At 58.4% G+C, this 20,908-nt stretch overlaps 1 protein-coding gene across 1 annotated transcript; it reads right to left on the reverse strand.

The window, feature by feature from the left end:
- Window positions 1-755: 755 nt before the first annotated feature.
- On the reverse strand, window positions 756-20,521 carry FAM131C (family with sequence similarity 131 member C). Its single transcript, XM_079940199.1, has 7 exons — window positions 20,341-20,521; window positions 6,782-6,897; window positions 5,864-5,899; window positions 5,505-5,598; window positions 2,816-2,998; window positions 2,439-2,549; window positions 756-1,619 (listed from the first exon to the last, which is right to left on the reverse strand). The coding sequence occupies exons 1-7, from the start codon at window positions 20,360-20,362 to the stop codon at window positions 1,351-1,353; spliced, it is 831 nt and encodes a 276-aa protein (XP_079796325.1). The 5' UTR covers window positions 20,363-20,521; the 3' UTR covers window positions 756-1,350.
- Window positions 20,522-20,908: the final 387 nt, after the last annotated feature.

Genomic DNA, 20,908 nt, shown 5'->3' on the forward strand with positions numbered 1-20,908 from the left:
GAGGCCCCATAGTCACCACGTCCCATTCTCCATGAAACAAGTGCTACCTGCCTTGAAGGACAAATCCCCCTCTGGACAGAACTCAGAACGCAAGACAGCAGAAAACCAGCATATGGTGGGTGTTCCATGAAAGAATCAAATTCACGAATGAAGACATTGGGATATTCTGTCGCCAAGGGCACGCAGAGATGCCCTCTGAGGGTTGTATGACTCCCAACCGGAGGCTCCTGAGAAAAAATAAAGCTGATTGCCAGAGCCGTCTGTCCCTCATCTCAGCATCCAGGGTGTTATCTTGCCGCCTCAGCAAGGCCACATTCGCCGGCCCTGAGTGAGCTCTTGGGGGCCCCCTGGTGGTCATGTGGGCCTTGCAGGCCTGGGGCCTGGTTTCCCACGCCTCCTCATGTCCCCCTTCCCGGCAGGGAGTTATGAAAGCAGGTTCCCACCAGGTCTTATGATGCCTGTCGTCATGTGTGAGCACGACCCTGTGGCCCAGTTTCCCTCACTCCAGCAGCCTCAGCCTCCTCCTTGGCTGAGCCAGGGTCGACACAGCGGGGTCCCCACGTGTGGTTCCTTGGAGAGTCCACAGAGCCTTAAGCGTCCTCCACGGGGACCCTCCTGGCTGCTGGCAGCAGGTTGACCAGCTGTCTGTGTATTTTGGGGTTAGGGGCCCTCTCCAAAGTCCTTCTAGAGCTCCCCCCGCCAGGGCCTGAGGACATGCCGTCCCCAGCAGAGACCAGGCCAAGTTCCTCCAGGGTGAATCCACCACTTTAATGTCTTCAGAGAACCTTCAGGGAGATGGAGGAGAGAGCAAGGATGGGGGAGCAGGGCACCAGGGAGCAGATCCAGAGAGTGACGGACAGACAGACACTCCAGAGACAGAATCCTCGTGAAGAGCACTAAGGAGCAGATGTTAGGTACCCCAGGAGGCCACCCCGCCTCTGGTGGGGGGCAGGAGCACAGAGGGGAGGGGCGAGGAACCGAGCCCTGGGGTCGAGGCGGGTCTCCCAGGCCCCTCCGCGGTTGTCTGCCTGGGAACCTGGCTGTGGGCCCCTCTGGGCGGCCTGCCTGCTGTCTGCTGAGAGTCCTCGAGCTCGCTGATGGCAGAAACTGCAGGGGAAGGTGCCCGCCTGAGCCGAGTAAAGAGGGAGAAGGGGATTACGGCTCCCACTGCGGGGGGCAGGTCCACAGAGGCACGGGATGGTCCCCAAGGAATGCTGGCCCCCATCCCTGCCGCACCCACCCCGTGCCTGCCCTGAGGGGTCAAGAGATGCCCAGCCAGACCCTGGTGTCCTGATACACCTGGGCTGCCCACCAGGCAAGGTCACGGCGTGAGCAGGCTCCGGCCCCGCCTCAGTTATAGAACACCTCGTCCTCCTCCGAGAGGGAGCCACTGTCCACCGACGGGAGGGAGCCCTGCAGGCGGGCCCCACCCTCGGGCCCCGGGGCCCCCAGGAGCCGCTGCCAGCGCTGCTGTTCGGGGCTGGGGGGCTGCGGGCCAGAGGCTATGGTGGGGGGCTCGTCAGATGAGGGCCATCCATCGGGGGAGGAGAAGGCCAGAAGACTGTCATCCTGCGAGGGGACACTCAGAAGACTGTCTTGAAGGTAGATGCTCTCCAGGTCTGGAAAAGCAGCAGGGGTGTGGGGGTGAGGAAAGGAGTTCAGAAGACCCGGCTCCGCACCCTCTCCGGGAGTGTGAGGCAGGGAGAGGGGCAGAAGACCTGCCTCCAAATCTGGCTTTGTCACTGCCAAGCTGTGTGACCTTGGTCACGTCACTGAACCTCTCTGAGCCCCAGTTTCTCCCTGGGGGGGTGACAGGGTGGTGGTGGCAGTGGCAGTGAGCAGAATAGTTAAGAGCAGGCTCTGGAGCCAGAGCCCTCAAATCCCTCTGCGCTCTGAGAAGTGGGACAGCCAGCGCTCTTCCCAGGCCTCCACTCCCTTCCCTGCCCTCACTGTCGCCGGGAGGAGCAGATGAGATAGTGGGTGCAGGCGCCACCTAGGACCCAGGCTCCCTGAAGCCCTCGGTAGGAACCTGGGGTCCTAGACAGGTGTTAAGGCTCAGATCCTGGCTCTGATGCCTGTAGCTGTGTAATCTGAGGTGAGTGTCTTGATGCCTCCGTTTCCCTCATTTGTAAAATGGAGGTAAGAGTGCCTACTTCCTAGAGCTGTCATAAGAATAAAGTGAAATAACACATGTAAAGCACTTAGCACAGTGAGCACTTAATTCATGTTATCTCTCTGTCTATCATCTATCTTTCTCTCCTTTATGCTCGTGGCACTCCTTGGGCAATGGGCAGGGCAAGGGTCACCAGCCCCATTTTTCAGATGAAGAAAAACTAAGGCTGAGGGACAGAGGGGCTTGTCCGAGGTCACAGGGCAGAGCGGGCACGCGGCCCCAGCTCTGCCACACCCAGCCCACCCTGGCGCCCGCCGGGCTGTACCCTGTAGCTGGATGACGTCCTGGGGGCTGTTCTCTGGGGGCAGCTCCTCGTCGTCCAGCGAGGACCAGGCACTCAGTGTGGCCTCCGTGATGGCAAACTGCTCGGCAACCCCTGTAGGGGATGGACCCGGCTCAGCAGGGGCACGGGCAGAGGGTGTGGGGGGCCTCCGGTGCCAGGTCAGGCTGGCACCAGACACTGCCTTTGGGGCTGCCCATCCATGCCCGGGCACGCTGATCAGCATGTGCCCACCAATGCCCCGGCCACCCCATGGCATTATTCTTGCCTGCCCAGACGATGCCCAGGTGGTGGTCCTGGGTCCCCTAAGGACTACAGCCCCGGCCAGTCCCCGTCCCCAAGCTCCCCCTCCGCCCTCTGACCTGCAGCAAAGCGGGCCTCGCGCAGCTCATCTGGGAGGCAGCAGTAATGCTCGTCTTCGGCTGTGGACAACTCCCAGCCCGAGCGCTGGGCACTCCAGCCCTTCCACTCGATGAGGTGGGCCACGCGGCCACGTGCCATGGCCGTGGGCTTTGTGATGTGGTCCTTGATGCTCTGCACCACTCCTGGGGCGATTGAGGGCAGCTGAGTGATGGCTCTGACCCAAGGCCCAGCTCAGGGCCCCACCCCCAATACCCCAGGCCCTCCAGTACCTCAGGGCAATCCAATGGCCTGTACCGCACATCCATTCAGCGCCCCGTCCTCTCCCAGTGCCCTGCGTCCGCAAAACCCACACCCACAGAGCCTGTACCTGTCCAGCTCCTCCCGCCAGGACAAAGCCTCATGCCCGCTGCCCGCCTGCCCCACGCCCTCCCACAGCCTGAGGCCCTCTCACGGAGATGCTCCCCACACATCTGCAGGCCCCACGCCCCCCGCCGTGTCCTGCTTCCAGTCAATGCTCCTGCCCACCTGGCGCTTCTTCTCCAGACCTGTCACACCCTTCATTCCCTCTGTGACCAAGTTTAGACCCTTCTGCTCAAGGAGATTCACTCAAGGATTCATTCAAGACCCACCCAGCCCTCCCTGTATCCATTAGTTAACAAGTTCCGAGAGAGAGCAGCCCCTGTGCCTAGGACACTGCCCGCTCAGCTGAGGGTGAGACCTGTAGCAGGCAGGGAAGGCTTCCTGGAAGAGGTAGACTGGAGTCCAGCTTGGAAGGCAGCTTGAGTTGGATAAACAGAGGCAAGACTGGAGGCTATTCCAGAGATGAGAAGAGGATGAAGGCATAGAAGAGTCTGGCATGGTTCCAGGACCACGGGGGACAAGACATGGGGCAACACGAGGAGCAGGGAGGCAGGAGAGGCTGGGAAGCCCAACAGGGGCCAGACCGGGGGCTCAGTGAGCCAGACTGAGGGTACCACTGTTCTTCTTAGAGCAATGGGGAGCCACAGCAGGGTAATGAGCAAGAGAGTGACAAGCCAGACCTGTCGTTTAGGAAGAACATTAGGGGCCATTTAGAAGAGGATTAGGGGCCAAGGGTGGAGACAGGGGGACATTAGGGGCCATTGAAGGGATCCAGCAAGAGACAGGACAGGGCTGGGCAGATGGGGAGGAGGGCCTGGAGGGGTTCTTGTGAGTAGACCGGTTGGATGTGGAAGATGATAGATAGAAGGTTGTCAAGAATGATTCGGCATCTCCTTTAACCCAGGCTGAGAACTCAGATCTGGGAGTCACTGGTCCCAGAAGCCATGACGTGAGAAGCAGCAATATTTAAGAAAGAAAGGCATCCATGAAGGAAACTGAGACATAAAGCTCTGGGGAAATGGGAAAGATGGAGGTGGAAAGAAGGGGGAGACCCCCCCCCACAGGTTGGGGAGTGCTGGCAACCAGAGAAGGTTTCTGGAGGCGGTGGTTCAGTGGCCCCCCGAGGCGCAGGTGAGGTGGAGGGAAGGGGTTTCAGGTGGAGGGAACGACAGGGGCAAATGTGCGGGGGCAGCAAGGGCCCCCTGGGGAGCTGTGAGGGATGTAAAGAATGGGAGCCTGAGGATCAAGGAGCAGAGCTGCGAGCAGAGGCTGGCTGGCCGAGAAGAGCCGGCGCTGTGGTCAACGCGGGGCAGATGCCGTGCTGGTCCGGCGTGCCCACCCCCTGCCGCTGCAGGTGCTGCTGCCGGCTCACACCTGTGCCCTTCTTGGGAGCCTTGCCCTTAGCTGATGGGAGCTGCCTCACCCAGAGGTGCTCGGAAGGTGGCAGCCAGTGATGGACCGATGGAGGAGTAACATGAAACCAGCCACCTTGGGACTTCCCTGGTGGCGCAGTGGTTAAGAATCCGCCTGCCAATGCAGGGGACATGGGTTCGAGCCCTGGTCCGGGAAGATCCCACATGCCGCGGAGCAACTAAGCCCGTGAGCCACAACTACTGAGCCCGCGTGCCACAACTACTGAAGCCCGCGCGCCTAGAGCCCGCGCTCCACAAAGAAGAGTGGCCCCCACTCACGCAACTAGAGAAAGCCCGTGCACAGCAGCGAAGACCCAACACAGCCAAAACAAACAAACAAACAAATACATTTATAAAAACAAAACCCAGCCACCTCGCCCCAAAGTGCCATGAATTCTGCGGTGCAAGTCATGCTCCCGTGCTCCCCATGGGATCAGGCTGAGAAAGACAAGACTTCCGCAGCTACACCTCTGCTGAGCTCCCTCCCCTGCCCTGTCCTGCTGCCCTTGCTCCCTACAGGCTTCCTCCGAGAATAACCTCTCAGGAAATCACTAGCACAATTCCCCTCTCGGGCTCTGCTTCTAGGGAATCTGACCCAAGTTGGCACGAGGGCAGGTTTCATGTGCTGCAGAGAAGCAGGGAGACCACAGCTGGCAGACACCTGGAAAATTGGGGCCATCCCCTCAGAACTTGTGGAGAACCCAACAATTTAACCCATGGTGGGGTCGGGGGTGGGGTGGGGTGGGCAGGAGCCCTAAGTCCTGCAGAGCTCAGCACGGAACCTGGCATTTAGAAAATGCTGAATCCAGCAGGGCCGCAGTCCTTCCAGCTGCAATTCAGCTTTGACCTTCCCACCGCCAGTGCCTGGGGGTTGCTATGCGAACTTCCAGGACAGGAGAGGGCAGCTGGAGCTTACCCACGAGGGACGAGGTGGCCAGGGCTGCCACGTTGTAGTTGCTGGAGCAGGATCTGGAGTCGGACAGGTAGCCGTTGGTGGTCTGGAAGCACCTCTGGAGAAACAGGGGTGGGGGGTGAGCAGGGTGGGGCAGACCTGCAAGATGATTTCCCCCCACCCCTCCCATCCCCATTACGCACCCTCCCCACGTCCTCTGGCCATCTTGCCACTCCCCCACAGGACCATCCCCAGCCCTGTTTCCATCAGGCCCCCCTCCCCCAGTGCTGGCAGCCCTGTGTGCCCAGGCTGGGCCCAGCAGAGGGAGGGGCAATGGTGTCAGCTGGGGCTGGCTAGACTGGGGGATGGGCAAGTGCACTGACCTGCCAAGGATCCCAACAGAAATCCATCTGTTTGTCCTAAAACAAGAGGAGAAAGAGGAACAGGCAGGGTCTGGTCCACTGCGCCAGCAGATGGCGCGAATCCTGGAGCCCTGGCTGGTGGTGTGGGTCAGCCTTCTGGTCGCCCCTGAGGTCGGGGTCTGCCTATTCATGGGTCATGCCCTGGTGTCCCCTGGCATGCAGAGAGAGGAGCGGGGGGTGCAATGATGGCTCTGCCAGGAGACGCAGTGGGTTAGGGGATAGATCAGACCTGGGCTGGCCTTTGACTCTGCCACTTCCACCTGGGTATCCTTGGACTAGTGACTTAACATCTCAGAACATCAGCTTCGTCCTCTGTAAAATGGTAACAATGCCATTTATCTCACAGGTTGTGCTGAAGCGTAAATGACATAACGTAGGCAAAGTGCCTAGCACGACGCTTAGCATGTGGTATGTGCTCAAAAAAAAAAAAAAAAAGAGGGTAATTATATCAACTGGTAGGTTCAAGCCACAACCTCTGGGGCAAAGATGGAAATTATGCACGGGATTTGCGGCCCTAGCAAGATCGTCCTGATCTACCTGGACTGAGAATTCCATTCCTTCACTCTCCAGCTGGAGTGCAGGCTGCTAAGGAGTCCGTGGGCTGTAACAGAACATCTAATCTGCAAGGCTGAGTTAACTTGGGTGGGAAGCCCTTCAGCGTGGGACTCTCTTTTCTAAATAGGTCTGGTCCAGTCCCTGATGCCCAGCCCAATTCAGACCTTCATCCAGCTGAATACCAACCCTGAGGGGTAGCGGCCAAGTTCGGCAGGGACAGAGGAGGCTGAGATGGTTTCTGCTCCCTGTGGGGAGCCGTAGGGCACAGCCCAGGAACCAGGGCCTACGTGGGGGTGAAGGTGGGGACGAAGCGTGACCAGTTACCTTGCCAATGACATGGTCTGGAGCCACGATGGGTGGGCGGCTGGAGGGCGAGTCTGGGCTCAGGGGGGCCGTGCCCTGGGGCATGGGGCAGTCCTTGTGGGTACTTGTGAGCAAATCTGGAAAAAAGAGAGACAAGGAACTTAGAAAAGCCCAGAGCTCTCTTGCTCACGAAGCTTGTTCAAGCCAGTGCTGAGAGATGGGCGTTACTATATTATTACATCATTTCGTAGAAAACAGACTCAAGCTCACAGCAGGTGAGGAGGAGGCCAGCCAGATCCCCTCAGTGGGGGTTACTTGCCCACCTGCTTGTTATTCCATTTGCACTAATTCTAGTACCCACACTCCAGCAATTTTTTGACCTCACGGAGACCTCCAATCCACTTATTTTACCTTCCACTAACTCCTCATGTCCTCACTTCCCTCCTGGCCCAGCTAAGACTTACTGGCTCATCCTACAAGCTCTCCTTTGCAGACACCCTTAACTCTCTTAACCCTGTTTAGTCTAACCCTCTGCCTGCTTCATGCCTGGACCCTTCGAGCTGCACGTCGCTGGGGAAAGTCACGGGCGTCATGTTAAACCGGCGCCTGCCGGCCTCACACAGCCCGCTACCCAAGGATCCTTCTAGGTTTCTGATTCCTGCTAGTTTGCGTCCTGCGAGGTTGACTACCTCACCCTCTTTCCTTCTTGAACTCCCAACACTGACACCCCTGCTGCTCCCCGGACCTTGCTGCTGGCTTCTCTCCAGCCCTCAATGCAACCCAGGAGCCATCAGAAGGCATCACTCCACTCTCTCCACCTCAAATCATTGCCCTGCCCGCATGCCACATCGTCTGCTTTCCCTCTTGTGACAAAGGAATAACTGTCCCCGCTCGGTCCAAGACCAGTCCCTCCCCGCCCCCCCCGCCCCCCCCTGGGGTCTGGGCTCCGTCTCTGCCCTCCCTCCAGGGCGGGCTTCTCTGCTTTCTCGTGTTGCCTGTGTTCCCTCCCCATCAAGTCAGCCCATCAGCGTGGCACGGGCTGCAATGCTTCTCGGCCCAGGGACTCTTGCCAGCATCCCCTCTCCTCTCTTCTGCCTCATGGAGTCCCCTCACCTCTTGGCCAGCCCCCAGCCCCCTCTCTTCCCCCCTTTAAAGACCTACTCCCAGCCCCTGCTTCCCTCTACTCCGTGCTCACTCCTCTGTCCCCTTCGTGGCCAGACTTGTGTCCGACCTCTACTTCCCATCTTTTCCCATTTTCTCCTCCGCCTGTCCCAACCAGCCTTTCATGAGACAGCCCTTGGCAAGTGGCCAGAATCCTGCACGGGGGGGGGGGGGGGGGTGGGCAAGTTCAGCGGCCCCATCTTCAGTGGCCACCCAGGAGGCACAAGGGTGTCGCCCATCCCTCCTTCCCTCCCCAGCCACACCCTTCTCCCGGCTTCCCTCCCACCTCCATGGCACTCTTCTTCATCCTCCCTCACTGCTCATCCCCTGAGCCCGCCCCACCGCTCCATCCCGCGCCCCTTGCCTCCCTTCTCTCTCTCCCAAGAGATCTCACCCACATGTGGCTGACACCCACATTTACACCTCCAGCCCCGACTCTTTGCTTGAGCTCTTGAATGAGTTTCCAGCTCCCTACGTGGATGCCCAATAGGAATCTCAAGCAAACCCCGGGCAAAATGGAACTTGCAAACCTGAGTCCATCTTCCTTTACTTCCCCAATTCTAGAAAATGATGCCATGGTCCGCCCAGCTGTACCAACAAAAAATCCAGGAGCTTTCTGGGTGTCCTGCTTTCCCCACCTCTCCCCAACAACCCCATCCAATCACCCAGCAAGTCCCACTGGCTCTCTCTCAGAGCTCCATTCCAGATTTATCCTTCTCCATACCCACCACTGTTCCCCTGGTGGGACCCATCACCTTCTCTCACCAACAGTCACCTGCTTCCCCTCCTGGCCCTGCCATCCACTCTCTATCCAGCAGCACAGGGACATCGCATTCCAGGTCAGACTGTCTTCACCTGCCCTGGCTTCCTTGCATCGGACTTTAGGAGAAGAGCCAGCCCCTCACCTCGGCCTTCAGGGCCGTACACGTCAGCTCACCCACTCCTGACCTCAGTCCTCTGCCCGCCCCCTCGCTCACTGTTTCGGCCACTCTGGCCTCCTTGCTGCTCCTCAAATGGCCAAGCTTGTTCTTTGGCCTTGCTGTCCCCTCCCCTGCGCCTGGAACACTCTCTCCCCAGATCTTCCTGAACCTCATCATCCAGGACTCAGCTCAAGAGAGCCCTTCCCTGGCCACGCTGTTCAATGTGGCCCTCCCTGTCCCCATGCCGGCCACCAGTCATCACCCTCTGATATTTCTGTTTATTTAAGAGTCCAACCGCTCTCCCCACAACGAATATGAGCACCTTGAGCACGGAGACCGTGGCAACCCTGCTCAGCGCTCTGTGTCTTAGAGCCCCGCCTGCACTTAGTAGGTGCTCTGTAAACATCTGTGGGGATGATGTCCACCTTTATTACAGCATTTAGCACAGGATGTCTGGTAAAATTATTTATGTGTGTGGTGGGGGCGGGGCAGGGATCGGCCTGCCCCTGACGCATCCCCAGGGCCCACCACTGCAGGCCCACCACTGCAGTTCACAGTCCTTGCTGAGGGAATGAACACCTTTCCCTGAGCAACTGGAATTGCTGGACTGAATCGTTGGGCCAAATTGAAGAGGACTCCTCCACCCCCCCTCCCAGGATGACAGAGAACACCATGATCATTCATTTGATTCATGCATTTAGTTACTCTTCCATTCACTGAAAAGTATTAGCTGAGCACCTACTATGCGCCTCGCGCTGTTCTGAGTACTGGGGACACAATGGTGAAGAAGACAGAGATGGTTTCTGCCCTCATGGAGCTGACGTTCTAGTGAGGGAGAGAGACTATTAACCGAAAACTCACAAATGAGTAAGACCCATTAGGAAACAATAATAGCTATGAAGAAAACAATGACAGCGTAAGTGGGAGAGGGCTAGAGAGGGCTTCTCAGAGCTGAGGCCTGAGTATCAGGAAAAGCCCTGTTATGTCAAGATCTGGGGGATGATCGTTCATTCATTCATTCACGCATTCATTCATCCATCCATCCATCCATCCATTCCTTCACCCGCTGAGCACCCATCTACTGGACGTCTACACTGTGCAAGCACCTGGGGATAAGGTAGGATTAACTCCATCCCTGCCCTCGGGGAGCTCCCAGTTTGATGCAGGAACACCTCCCCCGCAGAGCCCCTCATTCAAACACAAGGTTGAGCCAGGGGAACAGCGGTACCAGAGGACCGCTCTGCTTTCTACATTCTCCTTTCTCAGTGTGATGGCAGAGTCCCCACCTTGACCTAGAGAGGAAGGAATCTGTGGCTCAACCTGACAGGTGAGGAAACTGAGGCACAGATGGGGAAGCCACTAGCCCCAGGCACACAGTCAGTCGCCGGCAGTCAGGACCTGAGTCCTGTGGGTCTGACGCCGAGGTTCACTCTCTTCCAAAGCACAAAAAGAGTTTTTTTTTTGTTTGTTTTTTGTTTTGCGGTACACGGGTCTCTCACTGTTGTGGCCTCTCCCGTTGCGGAGCACAGGCTCTGGACGTGCAGGCTCAGCGGCCATGGCTCACGTGCCCAGCCGCTCCGCGGCATGTGGGACCTTCCCGGACCGGGGCACGAACCCGTGTCCCCTGCACCGGCAGGTGGACTCTCAACCACTGTGCCACCAGGGAAGCCCACAAAAAGAGTTTTGATGAGCTCGGGGTGGGGGTTGGGGGCTGCGCAGGAGAGCTGATGGCAGGGAGTTGGCCAGGAGGTAGGCGGTCCACGAGAGCTGGGGATGGTGGTGCGGGAAGACGGTGGGGACGGCGCGGGTGGGCGGGGCTTGCACGAAGCCATGGGGTCTGGAAGGAGTCTGCCAGGAGCAGAAGCGTCCGGACTGCCACAGGGAGGGGGGCCCTCTGCGGGACACTGGTCCCAGCCTGCAGCCTATCCAGCCCTGGGCACTGGCTCCCACCACCCCTTTCTGACTTGGGCCAGCGCGGGCAGAGGCGGAGGAGCTGACGGCATGGAAGCCGACAGGGCTTCCTGGAAGAAGCTGAGGCCAGGGAGGGTCTGAGGCTGGAGATGAGAGACGTCAGACAACCCCAGAGACGGGGCTGGGGGCGCCACTGGTGGATGGAGGAGAGTGGGCTGAACTGGAGACGCGGGGTAACAGGGAGGGAAGAACTGGGTGGCAGGGGATGCTGTGGCTGCTGCCACAGATCCCCCAGATCCCGGTGGATCTGTTTCTCCCGATTTTGTGCACCCACAGTCCCCTCCCCACGTACTTTGCTTCCAACAGGCAGCACCTGAGGCTCTTTCTAGGCGGGCTGCCCGCGGGCAACTGGGCTGAAACTGAGAAGTGATGCTGCTCCCACCGGAGCGGCCCTTAGCCCATGACTGGAGGGGCAGGACCCCAGGTCCTCTGTTTTGGGTGGAAAAACACTGAGCTTCACTTTCATCCCAGAGTTCCCTGTGGGATTAGGCGGAAACCACCCCCCGCAGGACGACAGACACCCTTTCCTGGCTGCATCTCCTCTGCCTCACTCTCTCCACTCCTGTACTGGTTTCCTCTGTAAGATTTCCTTCACATTCCAGCTGTACCCACTCACACTCCAGCTGTACCCCCATCCCCGTTTCAGGGTCTGCTCCTGAGGAACTGCTCCTAAGACAGCTGGGTGAGGCTTTGGTGCCAGACTGCCCGGTTCAAATCCTGGGTCTGCCCTTTATTACCATGGGACCTTGAACAAGTGACTTTGCCTCTCCAAGCCTCTATTTCCACATCTGTAAAATGGGCAGCTGAGGCGGACTGCTCCTGTTCCTCAGGAATTGTCTACCAGGATCCAAACTGAGAACCAAGACGCCTTGAGGGCCCCGCTTTTGAAGAAAGTCGCTGTCAGGGGGTGGAGGCGGGATGGGGGTAGCAGACGCTCTCTTCAAAGTGGCTGAAACCGGCTCTGCTACCCCAGCCGTCAACCCCCTTCTGACTCTGACTACCTATTTCTCCCCACGGGGGCTCCCAGAGACTCACCTGCAGGAATCTGGGAGGCCTGCAAAGGGGAACATTGTGTTGTCAAGGGTCAAGGAGACACTGAGGAAGGGGCCAGGTTTGAGCCTTGCTCCACCCAAGGCTCCATTTTTGCTCCATTCGTGAGCAGTCCCCTAAGAGGGCTGCTTGCAGGCAAGAGGACCCCAGCCCCAAGAGGCTGCAGGGTGGATCACTTTAGAGGGAAAAGGGAATTCGGCAGGGAATGCAAGAGGTCAAATCAGGTCAGATCTCCCACGACATGGGCTCTATAGTGGGGAGCCCCTCCCGCCGCCACCATGGCTCCCCAGAGAATTCACACGTGCTAACCCGAGAGACCCTGGCTCCCCTCCCACCTCATGTCCCTCCTCTCCTCCTCTCTCACTCCAACACACTCCTGCCTCAGGGCCTTTGCACTGCCCGTTTGTTCCTTTTCTCCATCTGGGACTCTCCTGCCACCTACAGGTTCACTCCCTCCCTCCGTTCATGTCTCTGCTCAAATGTTACAACCTCAGCGAGGCCTCCCCCAACCATCTTATTTAATATGACACCCGACTCTTTCTATCCCTTCACCCTGTTTTACACCCATCACTCCACAATGTGTGTGTCTGTTTCCTTGTTCATGGTTTCTCACTGGAACATGAGCTCTGTGAGGACTGGGACCTGGTGTTATTTGCTGCGTTAGTCCCAGCACCTGCCTAGGGCCTGGCACATAGTAGGTGCTTATTAAACACTTGTTGTAAGAACGAAGGAATGAATATTTGCTTGCCTACAACACAGAGGCTTCATCGCTGAGCCAGTGGTAGCCAAGGGAGACCACTAGAGCTCTAGATAAACACAAATGTCTAGGCCATTTTTTCTCAAGTTCCTCATGCCAGACCCCACCATGTCAGAGAAGAAAGGGACCCAGAGAGGAGAGGGAGGCCTGCAGAGTAAAGGGCAGCCAGCCATGGCCGACGGGGAGAAGGAGAGGGTCAGACGGGATGCGAGATGAAAGTTGTCATCCAAACTGGGTGGACTGGACTTAGTGTCCAGAAGAGGCTACAGAGTTCTGGAATCTGCCCGAAGGCTGTTACGGGTGGGCAGGTCAGGGAGGTTCAAGTGAGACTGTCTGGAGAGGGGACTGGAGAAAAGGAAAGTGGAGCCAGGTTAAGCCCCCACCCGCTGAATCCACAGCTCAGTGACCCGGGCGCTAAGAGCAGCGAGGGCAGCGTGGGATCATGGGGGCTAAGCCATGCACCCCACAGTGTCCAATACATCTTGCTCTTTATGCCCAGTCCTGGCTGTGTGACCCTGACAGAGTCCTGCCCCACTCCGGGCATCAGAGTTTCCATGTGTGCAAAGGTCCCTCAAAGGTGGTGTTCAAACCAGGGGCGCATCCTTTAGTGGGTCAAGCAAGCAATTTACTAGGTCATATTTTAAAAGAATGAAGTAGAATTGAGTAGAATAGAAAATATCAGGACCCACTGCAGAGACAGGCTAAGTCTTATTTCACGAAGCCTCTGTTTAAATTGCACAGACACACATGTGTGCACCTGTGTGTGTACTGGATTACGATGCGAAATAATTTATTCTTATGGGTCCAGTCAAAAAAGTTTGAAAGTCGCACTCTTAAGGTGCCAGCGTGCACAAGCTGGGGCCTCCAAGGTGGAGACAGGGTGATGCTGGCTACAGACTACCCCTGGGAACTCTGAAGGGTGAGGGAATATCTCCAGGCCCCTGCCCATCGCCCAAAGCTGTTCTAAAACTCTGCAACCACAGGCCAGGGAGCAAGGGGAGCTGGCAGGTGATGTCCAAGGTCTGGAGGGACGTGACTTGAACAAAGTTATCTGTCGACGTGGTGGCGGACGTGGGCTCCTGGCTCCCAGCCCCCTCCCCAGCTTTCCTGCCCCCCACCTCAGCGGGGGTGCAGGCGCCTCTGCCAAAGCTGCCTTCTCCCCTGAGGACTTTGGCCCCGTGATGTCACAGGCTGGTTGCTATGGAGACGTCAGGTAATGAACCAGCCCAGGGTGAAATCACCGGCTGCTTTTCGCCCAGCTGGGACCGGCAGCCACGTCACCACCGGCAACTGGAAAAACACAGCTTCCATGTGGGGTGGGGGCTGGGGATAGCCTGAGGAGACCCCTAGCCTCTGCTCCTGTGGGCACCTTCCTCTCCCAAGGGAGCTGTGGAGATCCCCCCCCTTTCCCAGTCCACACCCTACTCCCCTGAACTCAAGGTCTGAGGCTCCTTCTCAGACTGCCCCCCTCCCCCACCTGCCCTGGCCACAGAAGTGACGGGCCTCTGGTTGCCACGGCAGCCTGGACGGGGCCACCCCGATCCTTCAAAGAGAGGGGTGTCATCTAGATGTCCCCTCCATCCCTCTGCCTTCAACCGGAGCTTCCCTGCGAACCAAGGATGCTTCCTGCCTTCCCATGCCAGCTCCTCAACCTGCTAGAGTCCAGCCACCCGAGCAGATCCTCCTGATGTTTCACCTAAACCCCCCTGGCTGCAAACGCTCCCACGCTGGTTTTCTCTGCTCGTTCCTTGGGTGCGTCTGCAACACTACCACCCAGATTCTTCTCACTTCCTTCCCAGTCGTCCAGCCCCTTGAGCTGTTCTTTGGTGCCTATGTCCCAGCCCACTTGTCATCGTGGCTGCCACCTCCCCCAAAGTGTCTCCCAGGGCTCCACACTCCAGGAGGACATAGTGGTTCCAGGCTTAACCTTGCTCCTTCTCAGCAGCCCAGAGAGGGCAGACCTCCTCTTGAAAGCACACAGTAAACTGAGCAGCAGTCGAAGCCCCTTGTGATGACCCTCCCTGGACAGTCACGGGCCTCCCCACTAAGCTTCTTGGGACCCCTGCGGCCAAGGGCACGATGCGGTCCTCCAGCCATCCGCGCCCTAGGTGTGTGCCGCGCAGCTGTAACATGCCAGGTTCCTGCCTTGCATCGAAGACAGCACAGCGGGCAAGGTCTTCCTTGCACAGTCCCTGCCCTGGGTTTAAATCCTGGCTTTTCACTGTCAGCTCCAGGGCTGTGGGCCTGTGACGCGGCCCCTGGGAGCCTCAGGTTCTCATCTGTGAAATGAGAATACTGGCGGGTGGCCGTGAGGATGAAGCACTCCATAAACGACAGCGGCTCTGTCCCCCCTCTCCTCCCAGACCTCACATCCTCTTTCTGGACCCTGGGACAGATCTCAGGCACCACTCCTCTGGTCCTTCCCCAGGGCTGGAGCTTGCCCTGGGGGACTCTGCAGACGGAGGCCACCAAGGGTGAGTCCTTGTGAGTCACTGCCATGGCTGCAGTCCATCCCTCTGAACTTGGCAGTGGCCTGGCCTTTAGGAGACAAAGTGCCCCCTCCCCCCAGGACACTGATTTACAGGTCACCAGGTCCATGTCCACGGCAGGAGCTCCATAAGTGAGTCGATACAACTCAGAGCTGCCCAAGGGGGTCCCTTTCCATGTTCTCTTCAGGACTTTCCACACATCCTAGCTCCTTTTTACTCCCTCTGCCATCCTCTGGCCCAACTTCTTTGAACACCCTGATCTAGCCTCACCTCCTCCAGGCAGCCTGCCTAGATTGTCTTCAGATGTATTAGGCTATTACATTACCAGCAGCCCTAATGGGCAAAGTCTGGCGTACAGTGATTTGCTTGCACTGTTTATTGAACACCTACTATGTGTCAGGTACTATCCTAGGCCTATCGATCCATTATCTCTGATTCAGTCTTAATAACAACCCAGCAAAGTAGGTACTGTTATGCCCATTTTACATATGGGGAAACTGAGGCTCAGAGAGGTTAAATCACCTCTGCAAGGTCACCTACTAGTAAGTGGCAGAAATGAGGTTCAATAGGCCAGTCTGAAACGCCAAAGCTTGTGCTCCAACAACTGACCAGAGCTGATCTCCTGAGAGGGTCCTCAGGCTGTTTTTCCACCTGTGTGTCCGGCCTCCCCCACTAGACAATTCCAAGGGCAAGGTTGTGTCTCCCTCCTCAGACTGTGAGCTTCTAAACGGCAAGGCCGGTGGGGGCGGGGGATGAATTGGGAGATTGGGATGGACATATATATACTATTGATGCTATGTATAAAATAGATAACTAATGAGAACATACTGTGTAGCACAGGGAACTCTACTCAATGCTCTGTGGTGACCTAAATGGGAAGGAAATCCAAAAAAGGGGATATATGTATACGTATACCTGATTCACTTTGCTGTACAGCAAAAACTAACACAACAGTGTAAAGCAACTATACTCCAATAAAAATTTTTTTAAAAGGGGGGGCAAGGCCCCATCTACCCCTTCCTCAGTCTCTCCACCGTGCCCAGGGGCACTCTGCTCACGGGCTCTGCTAGGGTCAAGGTGAGACGGGCCTTGGGTGCTGGGAATGGAGGGGTCACAGTCAGTGGGCCTGAGTACTGGGGGTGGTTCTGGTCGGCTCCTTTAGAGCTTGTGCCTCCTCCCAGACATAATCAGATGCCTGGCCTTCCAGAAGGAACTCCTCGGTCTCCAGTTTCTGCTCTCACCACCCGCCAGTGCCCGGTGCACTAGACCCAGGCGGGAGGTGCGGGGGGTGGGGCAAGAGGCTGATGGGTTGGCCTGGAGGAGTGGGCTGGGGCGGAAAGGGACAGGCAGAGAGGCTCCGGAGCCAGGGGCATGGGATGGGCACTGAGAGACCCGGAGCTGGACAGAGCGGGGTAGACAGATTGCTCTGTACAGATTGTCACCATCGGTGGTAGCAAAGCCCAAACCGAATGCTAACACTGGAGTTATTCCAGAGGGCTGAATTTCTTGAGCGTTGGCCACACGCTCAGTACCTCCCTCCATGTGGGGACATGAGAAAGCAAAGGGCAGGTGTTCCGTGCTCAGGCTCTGGGATCACACAGTCCTGGATTCAAATCCTGCCTCTCTGTGTTCTGGCTGTGTGACCTCAGGTAAGACCCTTCCCATCTCTGAGCCCTACATCCCCCCTCCAGGGCTGAATGAGGACTAACGAGGCCAGGTGAGTGATGCCTCGGGCAGCCAGGATAAGCAGCCAACAAATGGTGGCTTAAAAATAGATAATGAACACAAAATAGCCTCCAGAAACAGCCTTTGTTGCCTTAATCTGGTCCCAATCCCTTTCCCCCATGTTCTCAGCACCCCAAATGCTTGTTTCTTTTCCCATGAGGCAGGACGGTGCTCGAAGCCTCCGCAGCTTGCCCTTTCCCAGCCAAGAGAGGGTCTGGATTAGCTGTCTACACAGAAGGGTAATAATAAAAATTAAAGTGACAGCTAACACGGTATTTACTACATGCCAGGTACTGGCCTGAGTGCTTTACGTGAATTAAGTCATTTAATCCCCTCCCAGTAAATCGAAGATGTCAATACCAGTGTTATTCCCATTTTACAGACGAGAACACTGAGATACATATACAAGGTTAAGTAACTTGCTGAGGTCACAAAGCTAGTGGATGGCGGGGCAGGGATGCGAACCCAGGCTAGCCGGCTCCAGAGTCCGCACTCTTTTTTTAAAAAAATTAATTAATTTACTTTTGGCTGCGTTGGGTCTTTGTTGCTGCATGCGGGCTTTCTCTAGTTGCGGCGAGTGGGGGCTACTCTTCGTTGTGGTGCATGGGCTCTAGGCGTGCAGGATTCAGTAGTTGTGGTGCATGGGCTTAGGTCAGATCTCCGTCACATGTGGGATCTTCCTGGACCAGGGCTCTACCCGTGTCCCCTGCATTGGCAGGCGGATTCTTAACCACTGTGCCACCAGGGAAGTCCCAGAGTCTGCACTCTTAGCCTCCCAGGCCCGGCTCGCAGAAGCTAAGTGCTGCCCAGTGCTGGGATGGGGTGGCTCTCCCAGGTGTGGCTTGCGCCTGGGGTTTGGCTGGGGTGGTCCCAGTTGCACGTGGGCTCTGGACTTGGTATGGGCGTCAGCAGGAGGTCAGCAATTCCTGGCCTGGCTGCAGGTTGAGCCCTTGACACAGGGAAGTGCTTCAAGTAACAGGGCTGTTGTTAGCAACCGGTGCAGGTGTGGAGACTCAGAGGTTCGTGGGGGCTCCAGCTGGCAGCTGGAGAGGAGTAGGACAGCCCGGCCCTGGGTCCGAGGGCTGGCTGTGTGGTGCAGAGGACAAGGGCCCAGGCTCCAGAGTCAGCGTGACTGGGTTCAAGTCCTGCTTCTGCTCTTTCTTTCTTTCCTTCTCCCTTTCTCTCTCCCTTCGTTCTTTCAAAATATTTATTTATTTATTTTTGGCTGCATCGGGTCTCAGTTGCGGCATGCGGGATCTTTCACTGTGGCACGTGGGCTTCTCTCTAGTTGTGGCGCAAGGGCTTAGTTGCCCCGCAGCATGTGGGATCTTACTTCCCTGACCAGGGATCGAACCCGTGTCCCCGGCATTGGAAGGCGGATTCTTAACCACTGGACCACCAGGGAAGCCCTGCTCTTTCTTAGCTATGCAGCCTCGGGCTCTGCTCAGTTTCCCTGCTTGTAAAAATGGGGACTGTGATAGTATAAGACCCCAAGTTAGCTAGTTGCGCCTTGAATGTTCCCACCAGTACTCGGTAAGCCGTAAGCACTCTGGGAGCGTTAGTGATGACTAGAGGGGTGGGTGGCCTCCACTTAGTGGTTTGGTCACCCAGAACCCGGAGTACTGGGACGATGGCTGTCCTCTGCTGAAGTGGTCTCACACCTTCTTTACGGGCATCCAACTCGGCTGCGTGCATGTTGAGACTGGAAGTAGGCCGACCCCTCAGGACGGGGACAAGGTCAGAATACACAACGGGGAGCCCAAGCCACTGAAGGAAGGGTGGAGAAGACCCATCTCAGGCCAGTGTGACCTCAGACAGGCAGGGCAGAGGGTTCCAGCACCAGGTATGGGGTAGCAGCCAGAGGACCTGGGTCCCAGCCCCAATCCTGGCACCACCTGGCAGCCTGACCTTGGTCTGCAGGTCACAGGCAAATCCACCTGGGGCTGGGCCTCCAGCACCTGGCACAGGATGGCCACGTGATGGGGGAGGGACACAGTCAACAAGGAAACACCAGATCCCCAACACCTGGAGCCTGCCCAGAGCCTTCGAGGTTTCTGCAGACACACTGAGAGCCTGTGGGTTCTGAAGAACACGAAATACTCTTCACTCTTAATACTACCTTCCCCTCTGGCCAGGCTGTAGGCGTCAGAGCACACGCTGTGCTGGGCTCACCGCCTCTGGGTGCCCAGCATGTACACAGTGCCTGGCACACAGTAGGTGTCATGCTAACATCAGCTTAATGAAAAAATAAGTGAATGAACCTCACATAGCCTAAGCCCCACCCAGGATCCCAGCCCTGACACCCTCCTGAGACATCCTAAGCCACTTCCCTGAATGTCCCACATGGACTTGTGGGCAGAGCCCCATAGAGGCCAGAGGGTGGGGGGAGGGGACAAGGTCCCCTCCAGAACCTGCCCAGCCCCTCCCCAAGGCCTGGTCATCCCTCCACACCTGAGTAAGCTACTGGGGGTGATGGGTGGGGTGGCAGCCCCCCAAGGCCATGGTTGGCGTCAGTGGATTTGGCTTCAGCCTGCAGAGCTGGAGCCAAGGCCTCAGTCACCCCCTCACCTCACCCCCCCCAACTGGTCCCACTGTGGGGTGAAGTTACCAGGGTGGGAGAATGACCCAGCCAGCCTCTTCTACAATGCTGCTCAGCAGCCTGTCGGGAAACTGATGGTGGGGAGGGTTCCAAAGACCCATCTGCCCATCCCCCCTGCTCTGTGTAGCAGTCTCTGCCACCCCCAAACCTCCCCCCACCCAGGGCAGCTCTCTCAGGCTCCCTGGGGACCACCTTGGGGAGAGCCATGGAGCTCAGGCACAGAAGGAGAGCGGGATAGTGCCCAGTCAAAGGCCCAGGGGTTACTGGGAACATCAGCTGTCTCTGTCCCTTCCTGTCCCCTGACCGAGGATGGGGGTGGGGCTGAGGAGTTAGGCATGAGGGTGGGGGAAGGGGAACCTCCTTTATAACCTGTTCATTTCCATTAACCCCTTGCTGCCAATGGGGTTCAGGGTCTCTGAAGACAGGGGCATGGGGTAAGGGGACAGAGTGGGGACACTGAACTACTAAGGCCTGTGTCTTGCGGGGTGTGGGAAGGAGGGTCTGCTTGCTCTCCTGGTGCCCCGCAGTGACCTCAGAGAAGCCAGGAGCAAGCAGAAGCCTCCGTCCCTTCCGAGGCACACGGCAGGGGGTGTGTGGCTGCCCGCTGGAAAGGAAGCGACCCTGCTTCTGCCGCCTGGTGCGGTGTGGGTCTAAGCGGGGCTGGGGGTGCGGTGACCTCCCCACGCTCTCTCTCCGCGCTGCTACCCCCCCCCACAACGCCCTGTCCCCCTCGGGGCACCGTGTCCCCTGGGGCTCGGCGGGGGTGGGGTGCGGCCGGCCGGGAAGGGCGGGTCGTCCCCACTACCCCCACCGAGGTTCTTTGGAGCGGCCGAGGGGACGTGCGCGCGTCCCCGGCGCGGGGCCCCGGGCGCCCGATCTCCTTCCCTTACGGTCCGCGGCCCCCTCACCTCGCGACACGCAGGAGCCCATCACGGGGCCGCGGGGCCGGGCCGCTGCGCCTTGGGTGCGCCGGGCCGCCGGGCGCTCATGTCTCCTCGGGCTCGGGGCTCACGCGCGGCGCTGGCGCAGCGGAAGCGCGGACGAGCGGAGAAGGGGCCGGGGCTCCGCTCGCCTCAGCCGCCGCTCCCGCCGGGTCGTCCCCGCCAACGCCGCCGCCGCCGCCGCCGCAGCGCCCGGCTCGCCTCGCGCCGCCGCCTCGCGAGCCGCGCCCGCCCCTGCCAGACGCGGGCAGCACGGCGGGCGGGGCGGCCCCGCGGAGCGCTCGCCCGGAGCCCCGAGCCCCGAGCGCGGAGCCCGCGAGGCCGCTCCGCCCCCAGCGCGCCCGCCGCCTGCAGACCTGTTGCAGCAGCCCGGGCGGGGGGTGACGGCGGGGTAAGCAGGAGCCCGGCAGGGGGCGGGGGGAGGGGAAGGGGAGCCAGAGGGGGAACTTCTGGCCCTCCCGCCTCCCGCGCCACTAGGCGACAGGGGCTGAAGGTCAAGGAAGAGGGCGGTGGGGGCGGGGAGATTCCGGCATTT

Source organism: Stenella coeruleoalba (assembly GCF_951394435.1).
Source record: "Stenella coeruleoalba genome assembly, chromosome: 1".
NCBI classification, from domain to species: domain Eukaryota; kingdom Metazoa; phylum Chordata; class Mammalia; order Artiodactyla; family Delphinidae; genus Stenella; species Stenella coeruleoalba.

What these genes read in the sequence shown, in the direction of transcription:
- FAM131C (XM_079940199.1), bottom strand. Translation starts at nt 20,362, where the DNA reads ATGGGCTCCTGCGTGTCGCGAG. An exon ending in TCTGTTGGGATCCTTGGCAG is followed by an intron (nt 5,599 to 5,863) that starts GTCAGTGCACTT and finishes CTGTTTCTCCAG; the next exon opens with AGGTGCTTCCAGACCACCAA. An exon ending in GGCCACCTCGTCCCTCGTGG is followed by an intron (nt 2,999 to 5,504) that starts GTAAGCTCCAGC and finishes CAATCGCCCCAG; the next exon opens with GAGTGGTGCAGAGCATCAAG.